This window comes from Columba livia, chromosome Z, assembly GCF_036013475.1.
Source record: "Columba livia isolate bColLiv1 breed racing homer chromosome Z, bColLiv1.pat.W.v2, whole genome shotgun sequence".
Lineage (NCBI taxonomy): Eukaryota > Metazoa > Chordata > Aves > Columbiformes > Columbidae > Columba > Columba livia.
In genome coordinates this window covers 20,095,983-20,119,544 of record NC_088642.1, presented here as the reverse complement: position 1 = coordinate 20,119,544, position 23,562 = coordinate 20,095,983, and the positions used below count along the sequence as shown (strand labels likewise).

Below are 23,562 nucleotides of genomic sequence, written 5' to 3'. Positions count from 1 at the left end.
CTAAAATCATGGTACTTTCATTATGCACCCAAACACCGATCAGGATGAAGTCTGTATTTCATCGTGGGAAATAATAATAATAATAATAATCATTATCATCATCTGATACAAAGATTACTGAAGTACTGACCCTGTCACCCATTAACTGGCCTTTCCTTATTCAACGTCTCACTTGCCAGAAAGGAAGTAGTATAAGTAAACAATACTGAAATAATTACAACTGCATCTGGGGGGCTTTGGGTTTTGTTACTTGATCCTCACAACCTCTTGCTGACAGGGAGCTTTTTTTATTAACACTAGTTAGCAGAAGACACTTCTTCTCCACAGAGCTATGCATGTCTTTCTCCTGGTCTAGCCTGGGTGGCTGGCAACTCATTGTTCTTGGGATGCTGTGGGACAGAGTACTGCTGCACTTGCCTCTGCAGGAGTGATGCAGGGCTGTGTCTGTAAGAATTGTCTCCACAAAGAAAATTGAATACCGTATGGTTTGTTGTTAACATGAAACCATCCTCCCCTCAAGGTGCATTAGAATATGTGTTAAAAAGTTCAAATATGAACAGTAAAAGTCACCAAACAGGTGAACAAAAAAATGAGAAGAGAGCTGAGCACCTGTTCCTTAGATGGATGTTGAAAGTCAACTCTTCCCAGTCCTGTCCCTCTAAATGTTCACTGCCTCCTGTGTCAACAGTTCGTGGAAAAGAGCCTGTCAATGAGGGGATACAGTTGCTTTTATACCTCAGATCCATTACTAAAGTTTATTCAGACTGAAATTGTGCCCTGCTTTTGGAACATTTGAGTCATAGTACAATTACATTTCCCAGAAACAAAGTCTTAAGTGGTTTAAACTTACTTTGTCTTATTCATGACTCAGTCACACCCTGAGTCAGTTTTTGCTGCTCTTTCATACAAAGGCTTACACACCTTCAGATGTTAACAGTGTAGATGTCAACATCTTCATGTATCAATATCTTTGTATGTTAGTATTTCAGATAATCTCCTTCATGATAAAATGACCTGGAGGGAATGTATGTTTAATCAGCCGAATCCCACCCAAAGCTTTTAATGTTTATGACTTTTGCAAGTTGTTGAATGAAGAAATCCCTTAATAAGTCAGAGAAGCTCAGAAAACCATGTTGGGAAGACCTGCTGTGGAGGTCTGTTTGTAAGGCACAGTATGAAAAAGCTAATTAGGAAGGACTGTAGCTTGGAAGCTTATTCACTGAATGATCAGTAACTTGGAAAACAGCATCTCTGTCTTAAAAGAGGTTTAAAAAGAAACAAGCGGTATAGACGTGATTACAAGACTGTGTAAGACAGTGTAACAAAGCCTGATCTTAAAGTGGTACAAGTATGCAGTACTTGGGCTCCAAGAGCTAGGAAGCTCCTAGCATTAGCAACCTTAGCATAACTAGGGTTTAAACTGTGACTCCTGGCCCAACTGTATAATAGTGTTTTGACTCCCTTAAAAATATTCCTGAATATAGTCTCTGGCAGCCTGTTATTTATTTTGTGCTGGATGATATTGCTGTGAGTAACAGGCATGTTTGAAAGCCTTGTTGGATTGTAGACATTTTGTAGAACTTGGGTCAGATCCTTTATATACTTTTTTTAGTGAAAGATGTCTACAGCCCACCAGGGAACAAGCAACCTTAGTGTCAGAAGCAACCTTAGTGTCTTTTTTAAGCACAGCGTGGAACACATAGATAGGTTTTGTGTTACAACCAATCAGCTGGAATTACTAGATTTTGTTTTTTTTTTTTGTCTCCAGTTTTGGTATCCAGCATGATGGAAAAGAAAATGACTGTGAACCTGTTGGAAAACGCCCATATATTATGTCCCGACAGTTGCAATACGATCCTACTCCACTCACCTGGTCCCAGTGCAGCAAGGAATACATCACACGTTTCCTAGAGTGAGTGGTCAGGTTGTAATATTTCCCTGGAATAAGTACAACTGTGTATGAGAAGTTTATGCAGAGTTTAAAGGAAATCCTGTATTATTACATTATTAGATGTGGGTTTTTGTAGTGTGCTTGAGTTAATTCCCATGGAGAACATACCCTAGGCTTCCTGCTCACTTAGTATTTGGGAAAAGCTCCATTATATTCTTGCTTTCTGGAACTGAACTCAAGTCTTGGCATATCAGCTCAGGTGTGATGCAACCTGCAGTTTTTTGCAGTTATTGGGAAGAAAGAAGCCTTTTTGTCAAGAACTCTAATGGAACATCATAAACCTTGCCTTTGGCCGCAATGACATGGGCTTGAATTCAATTACTTGTTCAAATTCATTATGTTCTTTCTAAAAGCGACAATATAGTATAACTTTAAGCAGAGCCTGTTGTGCGCTCTGAAGCCACTCTGCAAACTGTAGTGACCTCATAATATTTCTACTTTGACAAACTATATTTTGCCTTTGTAACCCTCCCTAATTAGATAGAGTGCTGTTTGTTAGCAGCAATTTAGATTATTTTAGCTGTAATCTGGAGGTACTACTTCCAAAGGCTGTATAAAAATGACCATTAAGAATTAGATATTGAAAGTCTTTACAAAAGTACCAAAAAAGTGTGGTTCTGTTTGTTTCTGGTTTTTTTTGCTTGGCTGGTTGGTTGGTCTGTTTGTTTTGTTTGGGTTTTTTGTGTTTTTGTTTGTTGGTTTGTTTTAATGCAATTTTTATCTTTCAGCCGTGGGTGGGGATACTGTCTGGATGATATCCCCCAAAAAGAAGTGTTAAAGTCCCCTATCATTGCTCCTGGGGTGATCTATGATGTGCATCACCAGTGCCAGCTTCAGTATGGTTCCAATGCTACTTTCTGTGAAGATGTGGATGTAAGTGCTGTATGTTTTCCTTCATTCTCCTAATAATAACTTAAGCTTCTTGAACAATGTGGAAGTGCAGTCAGTGAACTTCTGCTGCTAACTGGAAATGCAGCGTGTTCAGAGTCTCACAGACTAGATGTGCAGTGCAGGTGTTCCCTAACACCGTTTTAATTCCACTCTACAGTTTCTATGAGTGGTTGCCTTGTATTTTGCAAGACCTTTACTGGATCTAGCCGGATATCTGTTGTTAAATGCCTGTCTTTCAGCAGTGGAGTAATTTTGGTTTTAAACTTATAATACAGATCTTAGGTAAATTATCAATACACTTTAAATCTCATTTTAAAAAATGAAGATGCTTCAGTCTTATAGCTTTAAACTGACCAAATCATTCTAGAAACAAGTTTTCAGTCCCAGGAAGAGTTTTCTGGAGAAATTAGGGCTGTGATCTGTTCCCGTATGTCCTGATTTTTCACACTGTTGATGCTCTGACTAATTAAAGGCAATTTCAGTCCATGTACCTTGAAGAATCTTTATTTTCCCATCAAACATGAGATGTTTTTGTGGAAATGCATAATTTAAAAAGTACCCTGGGGTTTGTCTCACAGTACAGCAAAGCAGCATTGTGTGGACATGCAAGGGAGCAGTGTAGTCATAGCAGCATATCTTTCTACAAGAGCTAGGAGCCAGTGCAGAGTAGCAGGTTATATTCTCTAAGGTGCGGTGGCATTTTAACTGTACCTAGCATGTTCAGGGCTGTTTGGCTCCACACAGCATTTTTCTACATAGAGCAGTTCAGAAACAGTGTTTTCAAGTGTTAGTCTAGCTAAGTGATCACTAATTTTTGCTGTGTTTTGGACAGCAATCTGCAGCAAACATTGCAGACAGCATCCAGCTTGCGTGCCCTGTTAAACACAGCTGTGGCATTGTGGCTGTCAGCAGTGCTGACGTGTTTTTTAGGCAAGGTATTGCACACAGCTGTAGACTGGGGACTGCCAGTGTTGGCTGTTTATTCAATTTGGATAATTATATGTATTCTCATCCACCCTTCTATTAGGGAGATTACTTCTGATTAATCTTCTCAGCCTTAATAGGTAACATGATTACCGATGTTGAACTGCAACTACTGAATCTGAAGCAGGTATTGAAAGATTGCTTTCATTACCCACTGTTCCAGTTTCCTCCATTACTATTATTTGTCTGTTGGTACAGATAGAAAATTATAGTATAATTTTGCAGTATTGCTTCCTTCTGTCTCTCTTGGGTTTGAACCCACTAAGCTGTTACATTCAGCATCTCCTGGTTAACCAATTTTACAGGTAGACATATGTCAGAAAATTAATTAGAATCATCTGATTTTGTGTTTTACTGGAAGGCCTGTGTTTTGCACGTAGCTGCACTGGCAGGGAAAGGAATTGTGAACAGTATACTCTTCCTGGCAAGTTTAATGATCAGTATAGTCATTTTGTCTAAGAGGCCTGACTGTTCTTTGCCTTTCCACTGTTTACTTAGTGCTCACTCACTCACCAGGCTATATTTGTTCTGTACCTTTAATGTCTAACTGAAATTGATCCACAGATTCTTTTTGAGAGAATCTGTATTTAGCTGAAGATGCCCAAGAGTTCAGTGATTTCACTTAGAAAAGGCTGAGATGTAGAATTCGGGTAGTGCTTTCTACAAACCATTTAGGTAGTAAGTCCTCTAAGCATTTCGTAAGTACATAAATATTGTCCCTCTAATAACGAAAAGATAATCAAATACTGATTAGGGGGAGGAGTCTTCCAAGTGGTAGCTACACCCATAGCTTTCTATAGAACAGGCTGTGGGAGCTCAGAATCCTTATCACTCTCTCTTTATCTCCAAAACTTCCACTGACTGCAGTGAAACTGGATTTTTTTTGGACTTGGCTTTCTTTAAGGCACAGACTGTGGTCTTTAAGGCACAACTGTGGTTGGGTGGAAAGTGTATGTTGTATTGCTGATGATACAAATCACTTGTCTTGCAGTGAGTAATTGATAATGAATTTCTGGCTGTTACCTCAAATGCACAGAGTAAACAGTGCTTTTTCTTGCACTGTTGTTATTCCAGTATTCTTAAAGATGGAAAAAACCTCTGGTATGTGGAGATAAATATGGAAACATTATTGCAAAGCTAAAGAATTTCCTCCATGAACTTGGAAATCTATGAGTGCACCTCATAAAAATGTGAAAAGCTGTATTCAAGTTTTGTGCCTTTCTCTTGTATCTGAAGCCCAGTGCAGTACTGCACTTTATACACTAAAAAGCATGAAACATCTATATACAAGAGTTAAAAATAAAGGATTAATTCCATAATGACTGAAAATTCATCAGCCAGAACACTTGGGTAGCTCTGCCGTAAGAACCTGACACTGATGGCTTTGCAAAGAGTTGCTGAGCTACTCTTGAACTATTAATAGGGAACTGCAAACCGACATTTGACTTGTATACAAAACCAGCTAAATGAGCCAAGATGCAATGCCCCAGACGTTGTATTGCAGCTGGAGATTTGAAGTGGTTTGAGATGTTCTGTGCTATCAACTTTCTTTTGGGTGTTCCAGATGAAAACCAAGGTGAACACACGAAGCAGAAGTGAATAAAAGGCAACTCTCTCAAACCAGACTTTGCCCAAGCTTATCTGTTTTAAATAGAAGCAGGTCAGAAACCAACAGCCAAGTTTTGCATTTAATACTTGGCCAGGTGTTGCTGCTAGCTCATTGTGGCTGGATTTTCACAAGTGCCCAGTTTCTGTATTGGTTCCCAGACCTGGCATGTTGTTTGCTCTGAAAATCCCAGTGGGAGCTGCTAGTGGGACCCTTCTTATTGATGCCATTCTCTGATGACATTTACAACTGTCCCTGCTTCACAGGGGAATGCTGCCAGCTCTGTTCCCTCTTCCAATGCTGAACTCGGCAGTTCAAACACCATGAGCCAACACCTGGCCCAGAGCTCCTGGACTTTTGCTTCTGCTGTTCCAGTTGGGAGTGCACAGTCTCTGGGACACCCCTGGTTTCTCCAACTTGGAAGTGGTCTTCCGCACAAAGCCCTGCTTATTCAGGAGTTCCCAAGCATGCAGGGAACTGTGTGTCAACCAAAAGAGAAACTGTTGTGCATGTGAACTGGAAGAGGGAATAGCCCTGGATGACTGTCCTCACTCTCCAGAGAATACTTGTGATTGAGTGAAGTAGATTTGTTCTATGTTAGCTGTACAACTTCTTGCCCTGCTAGCTTTAGTAACTCTCAGGATTTTCTGTCCCTTCCATGGGGCTGACCACTGTCTGCGGAGCGGCAGCTGAAATGCTGTGCTTTACTGGCAAGCTTCTGCATTAAACTGGCACCAGTTTCTGAGTAACTTAAGTGCTAGTATTCCCTAACCAGAGCCCTTACTCTACCCAGCTCACTAGTCTTTTTTCTCTGCCAGCTAGCCTGGACTTCTTCTTTTAAATCATTCCTTTGCTGTCTGCTTGGCTGATGTTTTAAGATACCTTTGTTTTGATTGCTTTCTTTTTGGGACCTCCACAAATATTAAACTGGCTGTTGTACTTGGAGACACAACATTGCCTTTACTCGCATGGCTACCTTCTCTAACTTCTGATTGCACTTTTCAGGCAGACAGCAAAGCAAAACTGAACATTGTTTTCATTAGTGCTCTTCAAATCAAAGCAGTAAAAACTCTGTCCACTTTTGCTTTGAACAGTAGTGCCCGAACTTTATAAAGTAATTTTTCCTCTGTGTAGCTGGGAGCTGAGCAGCCAATGAGGAGAATATTTAAACTCACATGGTTCAAATAGTTCACTTCATAGAAAGTATTCACTGATTTGTATTTGTCAAATAGTCCCTCAATGTACATTAATGAGGAGTGCCTAAATTTGGACCCTTTGTGGGAGATGCAGCTTTGTAAGTGGATGTACAAAACTGTGGGAGATTTTTGAAAATCTTGACCATAGGAGTTCAGCTCTGCTTCAGACTGCCGTCGTTTTCTTTCTTTTCTAGAACCTTTGCCAAACGCTGTGGTGCTCAGTGAAAGGCTCCTGCCGCTCCAAACTGGATGCAGCTGCAGATGGAACGCAGTGTGGAGAAGACAAGGTGACTGTGGGCCACGCTGCCTGCCAAAGGACAGTGAGGGAACCATGAGTAGCTCTGCCACTGTTCAGCGTGAAGGAGGGGCATCCTGTGACATCTCCATTTAAATTTCTACTCAAGTTTTTGACCTTCAGGGGCTGAAATAACAAATAATTCACAATAATATTTTCCTGTGATGATAATCTCAGGCTGTTTGTCCTTTCTCTCCTCTCTGCAGTGGTGCTTCTCTGGTGAGTGCATCACAGTAGGCAAGACTCCTGAAGCAGTCCATGGTGGATGGGGCGTTTGGTCGTCCTGGTCCCATTGTACGAGGACATGTGGGGCAGGAGTTCAGAGCGCAGAGAGACCATGTGATAACCCAGAGTAAGCTGAGTCCACAATCTTTTCATACCTTTTATTCAAGACCTTTGGGATACTTATGATGTTGGAGTCATTTTTGTATCATACTGTGTTATCCACAGGTGCCACAGGTGCTGAACATCTGTTCTTCCCAGTTAAGCATACCTGTGTGAAATTCATTTGGCTCACCTTTTGAAATCGTCATCTCATTCTTTAATTTTTACTCTCCATGGAACTTATTTCTACACAAAATTTTAAAAAATCCTGTTAGTTAGCAGTCAAGTTTTGCAGAAGTAATAGAAATGTTGCTTTAATAATACTACCATGAATAGATAGATGTCCTCAAACACTGGATGAGAACAATAACTAACAGTCTGTTCCTGAGGGAAATAAAGGACTCACCTTTCATTTTTTGTTCTAGTCATCAGTTTTGTTTGAGCTCCCAACACGTGAGTTGATAGCTACAGAACATGGGGGGCAGAATTTTCTAATACATACCTGAGTTCATTATGACTCCACATCTGATTTTCAGAAATCTCTAAAAGGATGCCTAACAGCAGAAATCGCTTGGCTATTCTGGAAGAAGTGTCAAACATTCTGGAAAATATGGTATTTTCAGGGAGTTTGCTTCATAAGGTATTTTGTTGTGAGCTCAGCCAGGCAATGTACCAGGCACTTCTTTGGGACACAAGGTATATCTAGATCTGTGTGCTCCATATTGACATGTCTGAATACTTAAACACGTGAATGGTATCTCTACCCTGTCAAAGATTCAGATTCACCTTTTTATCCCATGGGAACCTGAAAGCTCTTTTGCTTTTTGCTCTTCTAAAATTACTTTTTACCTAGAATCTCACATCCCAATCTCAATGTTCCTTTTCTAGACCACAGTTTGGAGGAGACTACTGCACTGGAGAAAGAAAACGCTATCGTATGTGTAACATTAGCCCCTGTCGCAAAGGCTTGCCAACCTTTCGTCAGATGCAGTGCAGTGAATTTGACACAGTTCCCTACCAGAATGAATTCTACCACTGGGTTCCCCTTTACAACACAGGTATGAAACTACAGATTTTTTAATATCCTGTATAAAAAGTCAAATATCCAGACCTCTGAGAAACTTCTATGAGGGCAAGAAGTCACTGAATTTTAAGTCTTTTCATTAGAGAGAAAAATCTGGTTTGTCTCCATAAGCAGATGTGAATTTTACATATACACAAAGGCAGTGGTTCTCCTCTACACACAGAAGTTTTTGCAAAGCTTTACTGATGGGAGTTTTGAGTGTAACTAGCTCAGTTCCTGGAAAGATATTACACTAAGAAAAGCTGTTTAAGGCACATCTATACTAATTGTTTTGGGTAGACCTAAACCATCTTTTCCAGTGTCAACTGCAGAACGAGAAGTACAGTGGTTTGGTGTAGAGCTGAATGTTCGGACCTTTAGGCACCGCTGCACCTAATGAGCAAAGCTCTTCCACTGCACAAATGTGACTTTACTACCTCCAAATTCAGATCTGCATGGTAAGTGCAGCTGGTGCTACACTGAGGAAATAATATAGTGCCTCAACTGGTTCAGTAATGTACTAACGGGTATTTTGTAGAGACAAAATTGATGCCTCTGCCTTATAACTTGCTCTGTAACAGCTAGTTACTAAATACAAGGGTAATAATTATTACCATGCAATTTGATTTTTGGTGTATGTATAAATGTAGGGAGTAGATTAGCCAGTAGAAGCTATCAATATAATTATTTTAAGAAAAAATGAACCATTTAGGGAAGTGGAGCTCAAGATTCAGCTTCATTTGCCAGTAGTATTTTTCAGCCTGTTCATTGCATTTTCACAGTTATTGGCAGTTCTGAATAGGCTTCCTAAATTTCAACTACTGTTTCAATTTCATGTAACAAGTACACCATTGAAGATGAACCTGGAGCAGACTTCCAGGAAAATTTCTGATGAAAGAAAATGCGGTTGGTGGAACAGACTTTTTCAGAAGGACACCCAGTAAAATAAACCATGGTAAATGGTAACATTCTAGGGCTTAGTCCAAAGCCAAACTCATAAAGTATCTTCTGCAGTCCCCTGTCACTGAAATTGGGATTCCAGTCCTCTCTGTTACTCACATGTACCACTGCTGGGTACACCGTCAGTTCAGTTCATGTCCTCTTCAGGACAGTGCTGTAGAACTGGTAGTTCTGCATGTTCATTTATTGCAGAAGGTCTGCTCTTAAAGGGCATTTAGAATCATGAATAAGTGCTTCCTGCACACTGGAAGGCAGGCCTGTGATGTGTCCATGTCATATTTCAAATAGAAGTGACTGGAGCTTTACAGATAAACCATTTATCTTTAAAATGCTGGTTTGTTGAGCCTGACATATTTCATCTGGAACATCATGGGCTTCAGTGACCTTTTGCAAAATCCTTCAAATACCAAGCAAATATTTATTCTGTGACTTAAAAAAGGTTTTTGACTGTTTTCAACTCTTTTCTCAGCAACAGAACTTCAGTCTAGAGTTACGTGTCTACCCCGTGATGTGTGAGATCCTTAATGTTTGTAACTTTATTCTTACATTCCATTAACAACACTTGCTGCTAAACTTTAATTTACCAGAATCCTGGATTCCTCAGGATAGGCTCTCCTAGGCAGGGAGCTGGCCAAGTCCAGTGTTGATCCTTCATTGGACATCATCATTGTATGACTGAGGGTGGGTGGCTGTTGTGGGCGACACAGCTTTCAATTTTGTAAAGCCCATGGCATTACCTACTGCTTTGAAATATATCTGAGAGTTTTGCACCCATCTCAGTTTCAAAATTTCTTTCACCTTCCATTGTTTGCTAAAGGTGTCCTGGGCAAAACAGCTTTAAAGAGGGTCATGAGACAGTGCTCTCCCAGTGAGGTGGAACAGTGTAAGCCTTTCTTCTGAGTGTTTGTCTTAGACCAAGACTTTAAACAACAGTAAACCAATGGTGCCACATGAAAAAAGAGTTGACGTTTCAGGGCCCTGGAGACTTAATTAACATATCTGCTGTATGTCCACCAGCCTTTGTTAGTGTATCCATTAACTGGTGCCATCCCATTTCAAAGACTTATCAGAGCAGTCTGTTACTACTTCAGCTTGCTGCCAAGAAGATATTTCCTTGTGTTTCATTATGAGGCATTATCTTCTTATGCTGCACATGGGACATAAGTGGAAAAGAAAATGTCATCAAGCTTTCCCTAACCCTGAGTACGTGTAACACATTTTGTGTGGAAGCTTCTAGTTGAGGAGGTGAAACCCTGAGCTAGACATTTTGTGGCATTTTATACATTCGATGTTTCCTCATCTGACTGGAAAAATGGTAAATGATGGTTAGAGTTGTGTCTCCTGGCTTTAATCTCATAGCTTACATAAGCCAGTTCTAATGAATGTCACATAATTGAACACCTTGAATGTCCTTTTCTCTCGTATAAATTGTATATAAGAGGACAAAGACTCTTTTTTGAATAGTTTATAATTTAAAATAAGGTGAGATGCAACAAGCAGCTTTAACAAGCAGCCTGGCAGAACGATGAATGATATCCACTGTTACATAGGCTAATGATATTTAAGGTTCCAGTCTGGATTTTTCCCTCATGTTTTAAATGAGTTTAGGCCTGTTGGAGAACTTGCATAGTCCTATTGTGGAGTTGCCCTGGAGCAGAGAAACCCACCTACCTCATGCTGGAGCATCTGAGTATCCCTGGGAGCCTCAACATGAAGGGGACATCCAGCAGCTCTAACCAGGATATATTCTGAACTGTTCTCATTACCCAGACCCCTGCTTTGACACTTTAGTCAGACTTTGGTGCTAATGCACTTCTTTTGCCATCAGACTGACCCCACATTTATTTATTTCCTACCTTTTGACAAATTACAAATTACGTTTATCTCAATCTGATGGTTTCTCAGGGTTTAACTTTCATGTAGTGACTCCTATCCTGAATCATATAAATATCTTTCTTTTCTCAGTCAGTGCCAGGAAGATCTCATGTACTGTCAGATAGGGGTTATGTATCTAAAATGTTTAAAACTTCATATTTTTTCCCAAATATATATCTGTATCAAATAACATCTGTACTGGTGCAGTCACAGGGGCTGAGCTAACAGCACAAGATAGTGCTGCTACTGCTTTAAAATTAAACTTTCTTTGGAGATCCAGGCTTGGTGAAAGTGGTAAAGTAGCTTTGCCTCGGCTTTATTTTCCATTTTGTCTGTGTTTGGTAATTGCCTTGTCTGATTTACTTTGTTTTGTATTTTCTCATTCAGTCCTGAGTTCTCACAGAGGTGAGGCCTTGAAGAGAAGAGGCCCACCTTTTTTCTTCCTTGTGAGGTAGGAAAAAATATTGAGGCCTTATCTTCTGCTGACAGACACATTAATCACATCCTTCTCAGTCAGGTTAAGCTGGATCCCTCCTGCATGTGAACTCATGGGAATCAGCTGCAGGGGAAACAAATTTAAATTGGGAGGGGAATGTGTTCCTTTCTAGTCACCTTGACATTGTTCTGTTTACATTCAGTGAATCTGAACTCTGTTATAAAATACACAGGGGAAAAATATCATATACCTGAATTTTAGGTCAGTTTAGCTGACTCGCTTCCTTGGTCCCATTCTGATTACAGATAAGTCACTGGTTGCTTAGGGGAGCTGTGTGGTTTGGGATTCCATTACGTCTGAGTTTCCTTTATGTATTAAAGGGTTTATCTTGTTCCTGTTCAAATAAGCAGCGTAATCTTGGTGCAGGATGTGTGCACTCTGGAAAAAAACAGGGTATAATTTTTCTGGGCTTTTGAGTGTTAGTGGCACCTCAGCTAAAATCTCAAGTCCAGCAAGTGGCAACACACTGCCAGAAGGATGCAACCAAAGAGGAGCAAGTTTGCAGGAGAGCAACATGGAAGCCAAGTGACTTGAAAAAAATAGTTTATGAAAAAGACTGAGAAAAGCAAGTTTTGCTCTAGAAAAAAAATAAAAGAAGGTTGAGTGAATTGAATGCTAGCTATCTGAAGAGAGTTTCTAAGGATATATTTCATGCATATGCGTGAGTTAGTAGAGGTAGAGGCTAGCAAGACTGCGTGGCTCTGTGCGGTGTTGTGCTTGGGTCTGGAAGAAGCTGCTGATATCCAAGCAGTCCCATGTCCATGTTAACTGACTCTGAAAAGCAGGATCCCGTAGTCCTATCAGCTCAGTTTGAATGTAGCTTTTCTGCTTTCAAACTTGAATTTGAAGTCAAGTGTTTTGTCATTGTATTTCATACTGCAACTTCTACCCTCTCCCCTCAAGTAATGCAGCAATCCCCAAAGAGAACAGGATCTAGCAGTTCTTCATGTCTGTAAGTGGTAGCATAAGCAGAAACAGCCAAAATAACACAAAGGAACTTTAGGTTACCAAGTAAAAAAATCTTCATTGTCTTCATTGCTGTATGGGTGGTTAAACATTAGAGCAGGTTACCTAAAAGGTTTGAGGCATTAATGTTGTTGTAGTTTAAATACGATGTAGTCAGGAGCAGTCTAAATGGCTTTTGTACTGCTTTGGTGGGGAGTGATGTGCGAAACTCTCTAGGCTGTACCCAGTCAGAAATCAGTTCTGTTTAAATAGGAATTCAGTGTGAATAGGATTGTGTGAACATGGTCATGACTGAGTGTTCGCAGATTGGATCTAGTATTTCGTGCATATGCTGGCTTGCAAGAATTCTGGTATATTTTGGCCTAGAAGTTACTAAGATTACAGCTTTTTTGTTAAAGTCTCATCATGAATTAATCAAATTTGGTGAAGTAACTGAAACTAAACCAGCTGCTTTAATGAATTCCTTCTGAGCAACCCTAGTGCTCATATTGATCTTAGTTTAGTCATTTTAGATTTTCAGGACTGAAATAAGATTTAGAAAATCTGAATTCAATGCCAGTCTTCGCTTTCAAGTTCTTCCATAATTTTGTAAAGTGTGTTTATTTTGCTTCTGTATCAGTTATCTATCTGAAAATAGGAGTTAAAAGTACTTTCTGCATCTGTATCTATTTTGTGTTTAAACTATTAGACTTTTTGTGGAGAGTGGCTGATTCTGATATGGTTTATTTGCAGCCCTGGGGTCATGGAGCCCTGATCTTTTGTCAGGTCCCTGAACTGAGCTGCACAAAAATCAAGGATAGATAAGTAAATAAACTTAGAAAATGAATGGCTAATACAGTGCTAGAATAATTTCCTCAGTGGTGCTCTAACCGTCCTTCTGTGCAGATGAATATCGAAGTAACTAAAGAATGATGGTTTTGTAGGACTGAGTTTGTGAGGAGGGATCAATACTCTCTCATTGCCAATGGGCCTCAGAAGAAAAATGATAGGAAGGTAGGATCTGTTTTTAGATTAGTTACTACAGTTAGGAAAACCAAGAAAGCTTTCATGCCTAGGAAGTCCTTCTTTGAATCATGACCCTTTGCAAGTCCAAAAGTTTCCTTGTTATTTATTTTTACATTTTATTTTGGCATAGTAAGGGAATTCTCTTTCTCTGCAAACTTCTTCTGAATTATATACTTAGATTTGTCATAGTTAGGACAGGAATATGTCAGCAGTCAGCACTGCCTGCTTTTTCTTGCTCAGTAATTTCTGAGATGGAATTGGATACTATCTTGCTTGTTATGTCAACACACAGCTAAGGCGGAGGTACAGATATCCAACTGCTGTTCTACGTATTCCATTATGACAATGTAAAAGCTGAAATGACTTTCAGCAAAGTCTGTGGCCATCAGAATCAGTTCTGAGTTGGTAACAGAGTAGCTGGAAAACTGAGGTTCTCCTTTCCATAATGGTATTGTGATTTGAATTTTAAAAATGGTGAATTGAGAAGGTAAGCAAAGTGGAACAAAATTTAGAGCACTAATCAAATTAGCCACACAGCCAGAAGAAGGCTTCTGCAGATAAAAGTAAAATTAATTGTCACTTATTGTAACAGCTCTTATCAGAACAACCAATGGATGTTGTGGCTGGCAGTTTTCACAGAGGGGCTGAGGACTGATAAGGGTTACAAAATTTATGTTCTTGCCTGAGACTCTTCGATAGCTTGATCTCTGTTGATATTCTTGAGCATGACTCATATCACCTTGAATTCCACCAATGTTATAACCTTAGTCCATGTGTATCTTCTGCCTCTAATCTTTCTGTTGCCCTTTACAGAGGCCTCTTTGTTTCAGAAGCCACAAGAATGACATTGTTGTCAGTCCTAAGAAGCTAAATTAGCTCTAAGAGGTAAAAGACAAGAGTTAAAACACAAAACTCCTCATTAAGGTTTTGGATTTCCTTCAGTGTCCCTCTTAAAATTCTTGTTTGATCCCAGTTCTGCAGAGGTGCTGTTTGCATGAATGAGATCAATATTTTTAAAGTTAAGACTGTGTAGGCTTCAGTCCTTGAGCTGCAAGGACGTCGGGGGAAGGAGCTGCTGTCACTTGTATACACTGTGTGGTGCTGTGTATATGTTGGTGCTGTACCAACCAGAGCAATGAAAGTGAACATCCCCCTTCAAAAGCATAAACTTTTTTGTAGGAAATTATTTAGTTTCTTTGCATTACCCAAATTTTAATTTCTCTCATTACTAGAAATTCCTCCAGTTTTAAAAATGTTTATTTGTATGACACAATCAAAGTCAGCAAAGGAGGAAGGGGTGGAAGAGGGAGAAAGAAATTCATTAGCCATTGTGTATAAGATGTATAGTTACCCTGCATCCCTCTGAGATCAAAGGGATGGCTTTTGTCAGCTCTGTCAGGCACAGGATGAAACTGTCACTCAGCAGAGACACTTCTGCAGCACACAGGAAGATTGTATTAAAATAGTTCAATAATGGTGCCTTGAAGCATCTTCAACTGACCAGAAATTTTAAGGCCTAGTGCTTTTCTCAGGAAAGCGTTTCAGCTTGATGAGGATGACCAGATTGCTCTGGAGTCTTTTTATGCACCAAAATCACAAGACAGTTATTCTGTTTGCTGTCCCTCATAGCTATGACAGTGGATGATTTTTTTTCAGTGAGATACCTCTAGCACTACTGGAGTGTTTCTAGGGGAGCGATAGAAGGGCAAGGATTGTATCTGTCTTTGCTTTGACCCTAGTTTGTGTTTGAACTCATTTTCAGTTTATACAACTATTTATCAAACTTGTGTCCTTTGACTTTCTAAAGCCTGAGTTTCAAAATTTCCCATTCCCGAGGGCCAGTGTCTGTGAGGGAGGGCACTGTGTGTTTGGGTCTCCTTACTTCATGGATGGATTAGACTGGTCCCATCGGAGAGAATCTTGTTTCAGAGAACAATGGATTGCTTTTGCTGCAGCAGTTCCCTTCCCTATTGCTTCCATGTGCATCTATCCAGCACACACCAAGGATAGAGGGGTAGGGTGCTAGCAAGGACCCTCAACTGGTGTCCATAAGACATGTTGGCCATACTGGAGCACCCTTGAAGTCTTATGAAGATGAGCTAAGGACTCCTGCCTGAGGTAATAGAAGCCAACAGGGAAACACAGTGAAATACTTCAAAGGAAGTAGTGACACAGCTGACAGCCCAGCTAAGTGCCTCTACGTCAATGCTCACAGCATGAGCAGCAAGCCAGAGGAGCTGGAAGCCACCATGCTGCTAGAAAGCTGTGGTCTAGTTGCCATTAGTGAAACTTGGTGGGATGGATCCCATGACTGGAGTGCGACGATGGGTGGCTACAGGCTGTTCAGAAGGGACAGACAAGGTTGGAAGGGCGGAGGGCTTGCCCTCTTCACCAAGAGATGGATAGGGTGTGAAGAGCTGTCTCTGAAGAGCAGCCACGAGCACATTGAATGCTTACGGATAAGAATCAGAGACTGGGGTAACAAAGAGAACTTCGTTGGTAGTGTTTACTACAGGCTGCCTGATCAGGGAGAGACAATTGACAAATCCTTCTTACTCCAGATACAGGAGGCATCATGCTCTCGGGCTCTCGTCCTGCTGTGGGACTTCAGCCACCATCTGCTGGAAAAGTAGCTGGTGAGCTGTGGGTGATCTAGGAGACTCCTGGAGTGCATAGAGGTTAATTTCCTAAGCCAAGTAACAGACAGCCCTACCAGAGGGGATGTGATGTGGGACATGATGGTCACCCAAGCAAGTGAGCTAATTGGTTATGTCAAGACTGGATGCAGCCAGGGCGGCAGTGATCAGGCACTGGTGGAATTTGCGGTCCTGAGGGACATGGGGCAGGTGAATTGCATTTTAGGAAAGCCAAATTCTAGCTCATCAAGGAGTTAGTCAACAGGATCCCCATGGAAGCTGCCCTCGGAGGTAAGGGAGCAAAACAGAGCTGGCAGATCTTTAAGGACACTTTCCAGAGAGTGCAAGGGCTCTCGATCCCCAGGCGTAAGAAACTGGGTAAGGAGGGCAAGAGACTGGCATGGCTGAGTTGACACCCGCTGGTCAAACTGAAGGGAAGGAAATGCACAGGCAGCAGAAGCAGGGACAGGTGTCCTGGAAAGAGCACAGGGACACTGCCCAGTTGTGCAGAGATGGGGTCAGGAAGACCAATGTGCAGCTGGAGCTGAACTTGGCGAGGGACGCAAAGAATAACAAGAAGGGCTTGTACACATATGTCAGCCAGAAAAGGAGGGTCAAAGAAAGTGTACTCCCCTGGTGCGCAAGACTGGCAAACTGGTAACAACGGACAAGGAGAAGGCTGAGATATTCAACAACCTTTTTGCCCAGTCTTCTGTAGCAGCTTCTCTTCCCACACCTCTTGAGTGGGTGAACTGGAAGCAGGGACTCAGGAGTAAAGTCCCTCCCACTGTAAGAGACGATGAGGTTTATGACCACATGAAGAACCCAAATATACATGTCTATGGGACATGATGAGATACATCTCAGTGTCCTGAGGGAATAGTAGTAGTTGTCAAGCCACTCTCCATGATATTTGGCAGTCAGGTGAAGTTCCCAGAGACTGGAAAAAAGGCAATATTGCACCCATTTCTACGGAGGGAAGAAAGGAGGACCCTGGGAACTACCAACCTGTCAGCCTCCCCTTTGCGCAAGGGAAGATCATGGAACAGATCCTCTCAGAAGCTATGCTAAGGCACATGGAGTATGGAGAGTTGATTTGAGACAGCCAGCACGGCTTTACCGAGGGCAAGTCCTGCCTGACCAACCTAGTGGCCCTCGGTGATGGAATGACTACATCAGTGGACTAAAGGAAGGGCTAGACATGTTGTCCATCTGGACTGTAGCAATATGACAAGAGGCAATGGATTTAAACTCAAAGAGGGTAGATACAGACAGTAGATATGGAAGAACTTGTTTTACAGTGAGGGTGATGAATATTGGAAGAAGTTGCCTAGAGGGTTGGTAGGTGCCCCATCACTGCAAATATTCAAGGCCAGGCTGGACAAGGCTCTGAGCAACCTGATCTAGTTCAAGACGTCACTCCTGATTACAGAGGGGTTGGACTAGATGACGTGGAAGGTTTCTTGCAATCCAAATAATTCTGTGACTCTGTGATTCTGTGATTTTTGCAGTATACTCAACCCCAAAGCTAGAATCAGCAGCAGAGTCACAGGCCTGAAGCTAGGCGAAACATGCTTTTGGGGGGTAGCAAAGGGAACACGGACACAGGATCTGGCATCTGCAGAAGAACCAACCATGCATCAGGAAAAGGGAGAGAAAGCAACATGGGTGTGGACAGAAACACCACCTGCATTGTTAGTAATCCTGAGACCTCTTCTGCAGTTTTCATGCTATTGTTTTATTGTGTTATAAGGAGTTCTAGGGGGCTGGGGTCTCTTGAGGACCAGCCTGAAGACTCATCTGCTGGCCCAGCCATGGTTTTATAGGCCCTGAGGGACCCTCCCAGCGTCACTGGTGGTGGGGTGGCTTCTTGCGGGGCTGGGAGGGCTGCTCAGGGCTGCTGGCCCTCCTCTTTGGGGCTCGCCGGTGCATCCCACGGGAGCATTGGCTGCCCCGGCTGGAAGTGGAGGGCCCGGGCACAGCCTCCTCGTGGTCCTCCTGCAGCTCTTCTTGCTCCCCGTGGGTTGGATGGGGAGCGTTGCGGGGGCTGCTGGGACTCCCCCGAAGAGCTGGGCTGGGGGCAGGAGGCTCCCCGTGGGAGGCAGCAGGGCCCGGAGCCGGATCATGGCTGCTCTCCTGCTCCCCAGCAGCAGGGGTGTCCTCCAGGCCCAGCTGACGTCGGACCTCCCCGCTGCACAGGCGCACGACGGTGTCGATGAGCTGCTGGACAAAGCTCCTCGTGCGCCCGCCCAGGGAGGCCTGCAGCACCCGGACCAGAGAGTCTTCAATGAGGCCAAAGCGGCGCAGGCTGGAGATGAGGAGTCTCTGCGCTGATGCTGCCTCCTGGGCATCTTCCAAGAGCTGCCCCAGCTCCTGGCGCAGCCAGGGCAGCAGGGGCTGGAGGACAGCGGGGTGGACACGAAAGATGGACGCCCAGGTGGAGGCATGGAAGCCGCCCACAGGAGCCCTGGGCAGCGGCCCCGCGGCCAGTGGCCGGGCCGCTGCAGGCTGATGGAGGCTGTGGACGGCTGGGTGTCCGGGAGCCCCTCCGGTCAATGGGACGACGACCATTGGTACGGGTGGTGGAATGACCCGCTCCTCATAGTCGTCGTCCGCCCGCACCGAGTGCAAGATGGAAGTCACCCTCCTCTTGCAGAGGGGGCACTCGGGCTTGGTCTCAGCCCACCGCACAATGCACGGGTAGCAGAACTGGTGGAGGCACGGCAGGACGTAGCTGGCCTCCTCCCAGCTGTCCAGGCAGATTGGACAGCGGGTGTCCAGCTCCGCGGCCATGCTCTCCACGTGCGGCGGTGGGCTGTGGGGAGCTGGGGATGTCACGCTGCTCCCTCTCGCTGGCGCTGCAGCAGCGGGTGTCACGCTAGGAAAGGAAGAGAGGCCACAGTCCATCGCTGGTCCGGGCAGGGCTGGAAGCAACGCCCAGGCCCCTCAAGAAGGAGAGCCTCCCGGCTGCCCAGGGTGAGCTTTCCCCTCTCAGCTCACCTCTGCTGCTGCAAACGCTCCGCCTGGGTGTCCCGGCTGCCTGAACGAGCCAGGGCCGGGCAAAAACCTCCAATGGCTCTGGGGTCGCGCACTGAGAGTTGCACTGAAGAACTCCCCGAACTCGACCTCAGCACCAGGAACCGCCTCGCACAACACACCAACCTCGCGTCCTCGCTCAGCTGGCGTGCGGGCAAAAACCGAGTGGGTCAGACTCGGCGCCCGGATACAAGCAGCGAGGGATGCGTGGTCACAATCCATCTCTCGGTGATGTCACCGTCCATCGCTCAGCGACATCATCATCCTTCCCTTGGCGAAGTCACCACGGGCCATCCTCTCTCACAGTGCTCAAGCACATATGTGGTGTCACTGCAATGCCACTGTCCATTCCATGCCCCATCTCTTGCCTTCAGCTCAGCATCGGTGTTTCACTCCGGTCACCGACCCCTCGGCCGTGTCTCCCCGCGGTCCCGTCAGGTCACTATGGCCGTGGCTGACGTCTCCAAGCACACGCGACAAGAGGGTTCACTTCAAAAACGCCTCCTGCCCCCCTGGGAGGCTGCAGCACAAAGTCCCACGGGCTCTCCCCTCACCCCAGCACTGCTGGCCATCCCTCGGCGCTCCCCTTCTTCCTCCCACAGAGGGTCCCAGGCAGCACCTGGCTGACTCTCAGGGATCCCGTTCTGCCCAGGGGGGATCGAAGCCCACAGCTGCCTCCAGCCCCGAGCCCTGGCTGTCCCCTTGCCAAAGGTGGCTGCACTGCATGCACCCTGTGGAGACTTCACAGGACATGGTCCCTTCTTTAGAAGGGTCTTTGTGTTCAGTTCCCAATGCCCCTTGGGCCAGGCTGCGTCTGGAGTCTGCAGGGTGACGGGGGACACAGCACCAAGCACCCCAGCGACTGTGCCTGCCGCGAGCCATTGGAGCAGCTTTGGGAAGAAGCGGGAGCCTGTTCCGAGTCAAACCTCGGCTCGGTCTGGGCGCTCACGGGTGGGAACTGCTGGCAGTGCAGCTCCGGGACCACGAAGAAGACGGCCACGTGCCGTGCCGGCAGCATCCCACCTCCCCATCCACGGCCACTACGCTTGCGGGGCACTTTGGAGAGCACTTGATCATAAGCAGGGACTTGGGGTCCCCACAGCCCCTGCCAGGCGTCACTTGAACCACGGGAGCCCGTGGGTCTGCAATAACAGACGGCATCATCAGGCCTTTGGCTCCCGTCTTTTGTTACTGCTAGCCCTTCTTCCTGCTCCCAGCTTCTCTGCCCACTCATGCAGATGTTTTCGTTCTGGGAGGGTGGGGAAGGCAAACAGCCTTGGCAACCAGTGCCACTTGCTCTCGGGACAAAGGGACAAAAAAACAAAATCAAAAAAACAAGACCAAATCCCTAAGCACGGAGAAAGTCCAATCACTGCAGGAACTTGGTAATAGGAAATTCCCTTCTGAAAGGAACAGAGGGCCCAATATGCAGGGTTGACCCTCATCTTAGGGAAGTTTGTAGTTTACGTGGAGCCCGGATCAAGGATATCGCTAGAGAGCTCCCCAAACTGGTGCACCCGACAGACTACTACCTGCTGCTGGTCTTCCAGACGGATGGGGAGGAAGCTGCTTCCCGTAGTCTGAGGGGAATGAAGAACGATTTCAAGGTCTTGGGAAGGATGGTGAAAGACTCAGGGGCTCAAGTGATCTTTTCTTCACTCCTTTCATCTTCAAGTGGGATGCAATAGGAAAGTTCAGTGTCTAAATGATTGGCTCCATGACTGGTGCTACAGGAAGGGCTTTGGATTTTTTGATAATGGTTGGTTTTATAAGTCACCAGTCTGGACAGTGTCAAGCGGGAAAGGTTTATCTCGCAGGGGCAAAAGGATGCTGGGGCAGGAATTAGTTGGGCTCATTTGGAGAGATTTAAACTAGGCTTGAAGGGGGATGGGGTTGTAGCTGGGCTTGTCCCAGTGGGGCAGCGTTCTAAAACTGATGAGGACCGGGTGGCCTCCTGTGCCCCTAGGGAGAAATTGGTGTGCTCTGCTCGCTCCCTGAAATGCCTGTACACCAATGCGCGCAGCATGGGGAATAAGCAGGAGGAGTTAGAATCCTGTGTTCGGTCGGGAGATTATGATCTGGTGGCAATTACGGAAACATGGTGGGACAGTTCACATGACTGGAATGTGGTCATGGATGGCTGTGCCCTTTTCAGGAAAGACAGGCCAGCCAGGCGTGGTGGTGGAGTTGCTCTCTATGTGAGAGAGCAACTAAAACGTACTAAATTCTGCCCAGGAGTGGATGACGAGTGAGCTGAGAGCGTATGGGTCAGAATTAAGGGGCAGGCTGGCAGGGGTGACACTGTTGTGGGCGTCTGTTACAGGCCACCAGATCAGGCTGAGGAAGTTGATGAGGCCTTCTATGGGCAGTTGAGAGTGGCCTCACAGTCTCAGGCCCTGGTGGTTGTGGGGGATTTTAACTTCCCTGATGTTTGCTGGAAGGACCATTCAGCCAGCCAGCCACAGTCCAGGAGGTTCCTGCAGTGCATTGATGATAACTTCCTCATGCAGATGGTGGAGGAGCTGACTGGGAGAAGTGCACTGCTGGATCTCATCCTCACTAACAAGGAGGGTCTGGTCGAAGCAGTAAAGGTTGAGGGCTGCCTGGGTTGCAGTGACCACGAGATGGTGGAGTTCAGCATCTTGTGTGGCAGGAACAGAATAGCAAGTAGAATTTCAACCCTGGACTTTAGCAGGGCTAACTTTGGCCTTTTCAAGCAATTTCTAGGGGAAATCCCATGGGCAAGACTGCTTGAAGGAAAAGGGGCCCAAGGTAGCTGGATTGCATTCAGAGATTGCTTCTTCCACGCTCAGGATCAGAGCATCCCCACACGAAGGAAGTCAAGGAAGGGAGCCAGGAGGCCTGCGTGGTTGAATAGGGATCTGTTGGGTATGCTCAAGCAGAAGAGGAGAGTTTACAGGTCGTGGAAGCAGGGGCTGGCCACTTGGGAAGAATATAAGGCTGCTATTAGAGGATGTAGGAAGGCAGCTGGGATAGCCAAGGCCTCCTTAGAATCACAGCTGGCAAGAGGGGTCAAGGACAGCAAAAAGAACTTTTTCAAATACATAGCAGATAAAACTAATACCAGAGGCAAAGTAGGCCCACTGATGAATGGGGTGGGTGCCCTGGTGGCAGAAGATACAGAGAAGACAGAATTACTGAATGCCTTCTTTGTCTCTTGTCTACTCTGCCAGAGGCTGTCCTGGGGAGCCCTGTACCCCTGAGACCCTGGATGAAGCCACATAAATGGAGGAGTTTGCTTTAGTTGATGAGGACTGGGTTAGGGAGCAGTTAAATAGTCTGGACACGCATAAATCCATGGGTCCAGATGGGATGCATCCGCGGGTGCTGAGGGAGCTGGCTGGAGTCATTGCTGGACCGCTCTCCATCATCTTTGCCAAGTCTTGGGAAACGGGAGAGGTGCCCGAGGACTGGAGGAAAGCAAATGTCACTCTAGTCTTCAAAAAGGGCAAGAAGGAGGACCCGGGTAATTATAGACCGGTCAGCCTCACCTCTGTCCCTGGGAAAGTAATGGAACAGCTTATCCTTGGTGCCATCTCAAGGCATATCAAGGATGAGAGGGTTATTAGGGGCAGTCAGCATGGCTTTACCAAGGGTAAGTCATGCTAGACCAACCTCATAGCCTTTTATGAGAATGTAACAAGGTGGATGGATGATGGCAGAGCGGTGGATGTGGTCTACCTTGACTTCAGTAAAGCCTTTGACACAGTCTCCCACAGCATCCTCACAGCTAAGTTGAGGAGGTGTGGTCTAGACAATAGACTAGTGAGGTGGGTTGCAAACTGGCTTAAGGAGAGAAGCCAGAGACTGGTAGTCAATGGTGTGGAGTGTAGTTGGAGACCAGTATCTAGTGGAGTGCCTCAGGGGTCAGTGCTGGGGTCAATATTATTCAATATATTCATTAACGATTTAGACGAGGGAATAGAGTGTACTATCAGCAAGTTTGCTGATGACACCAAGCTGGGAGGAGTGGCTGACACGCCAGAAGGCTGTGCTGCCATCCAGCGGGACCTGGACAGGCTGGAGAGTTGGGCGGGGAATAACCTGATGAAATTTAACAAGGGAAAGTGTAGAGTCCTGCATCTGGGCAGGAACAACCCCAGGTTCCAGTATAGGTTGGGAAATTACGTATTAGAGAGCAGTGTAGAGGAAAGGGACTTGGGGGTCCTGGTGGGACAGCAGGATGACCATGAGCCAGCACTGTGCCCTTGTGGCCAGGAAGGCCAATGGCATCCTGGGGTGTATTAGAAGGGGGAT

The 23,562-nt window shown here is 45.0% G+C and overlaps 1 protein-coding gene across 3 annotated transcripts in view; it reads left to right on the top strand.

Annotated features, from left to right (window-relative positions):
* Positions 1-23,562, top strand: part of ADAMTS12 (ADAM metallopeptidase with thrombospondin type 1 motif 12) — a 181,215-nt gene that overhangs the window by 96,672 nt on the left and 60,981 nt on the right. For all 3 annotated transcript variants that reach the window (XM_065047518.1, XM_065047519.1, XM_065047517.1), the window contains exons 8-12: positions 1,769-1,912; positions 2,680-2,824; positions 6,823-6,915; positions 7,130-7,275; positions 8,136-8,305. In XM_065047518.1, coding sequence (XP_064903590.1) covers positions 1,769-1,912; positions 2,680-2,824; positions 6,823-6,915; positions 7,130-7,275; positions 8,136-8,305 — 698 coding nt within the window. The remainder of the gene's footprint in view (positions 1-1,768; positions 1,913-2,679; positions 2,825-6,822; positions 6,916-7,129; positions 7,276-8,135; positions 8,306-23,562) is intronic.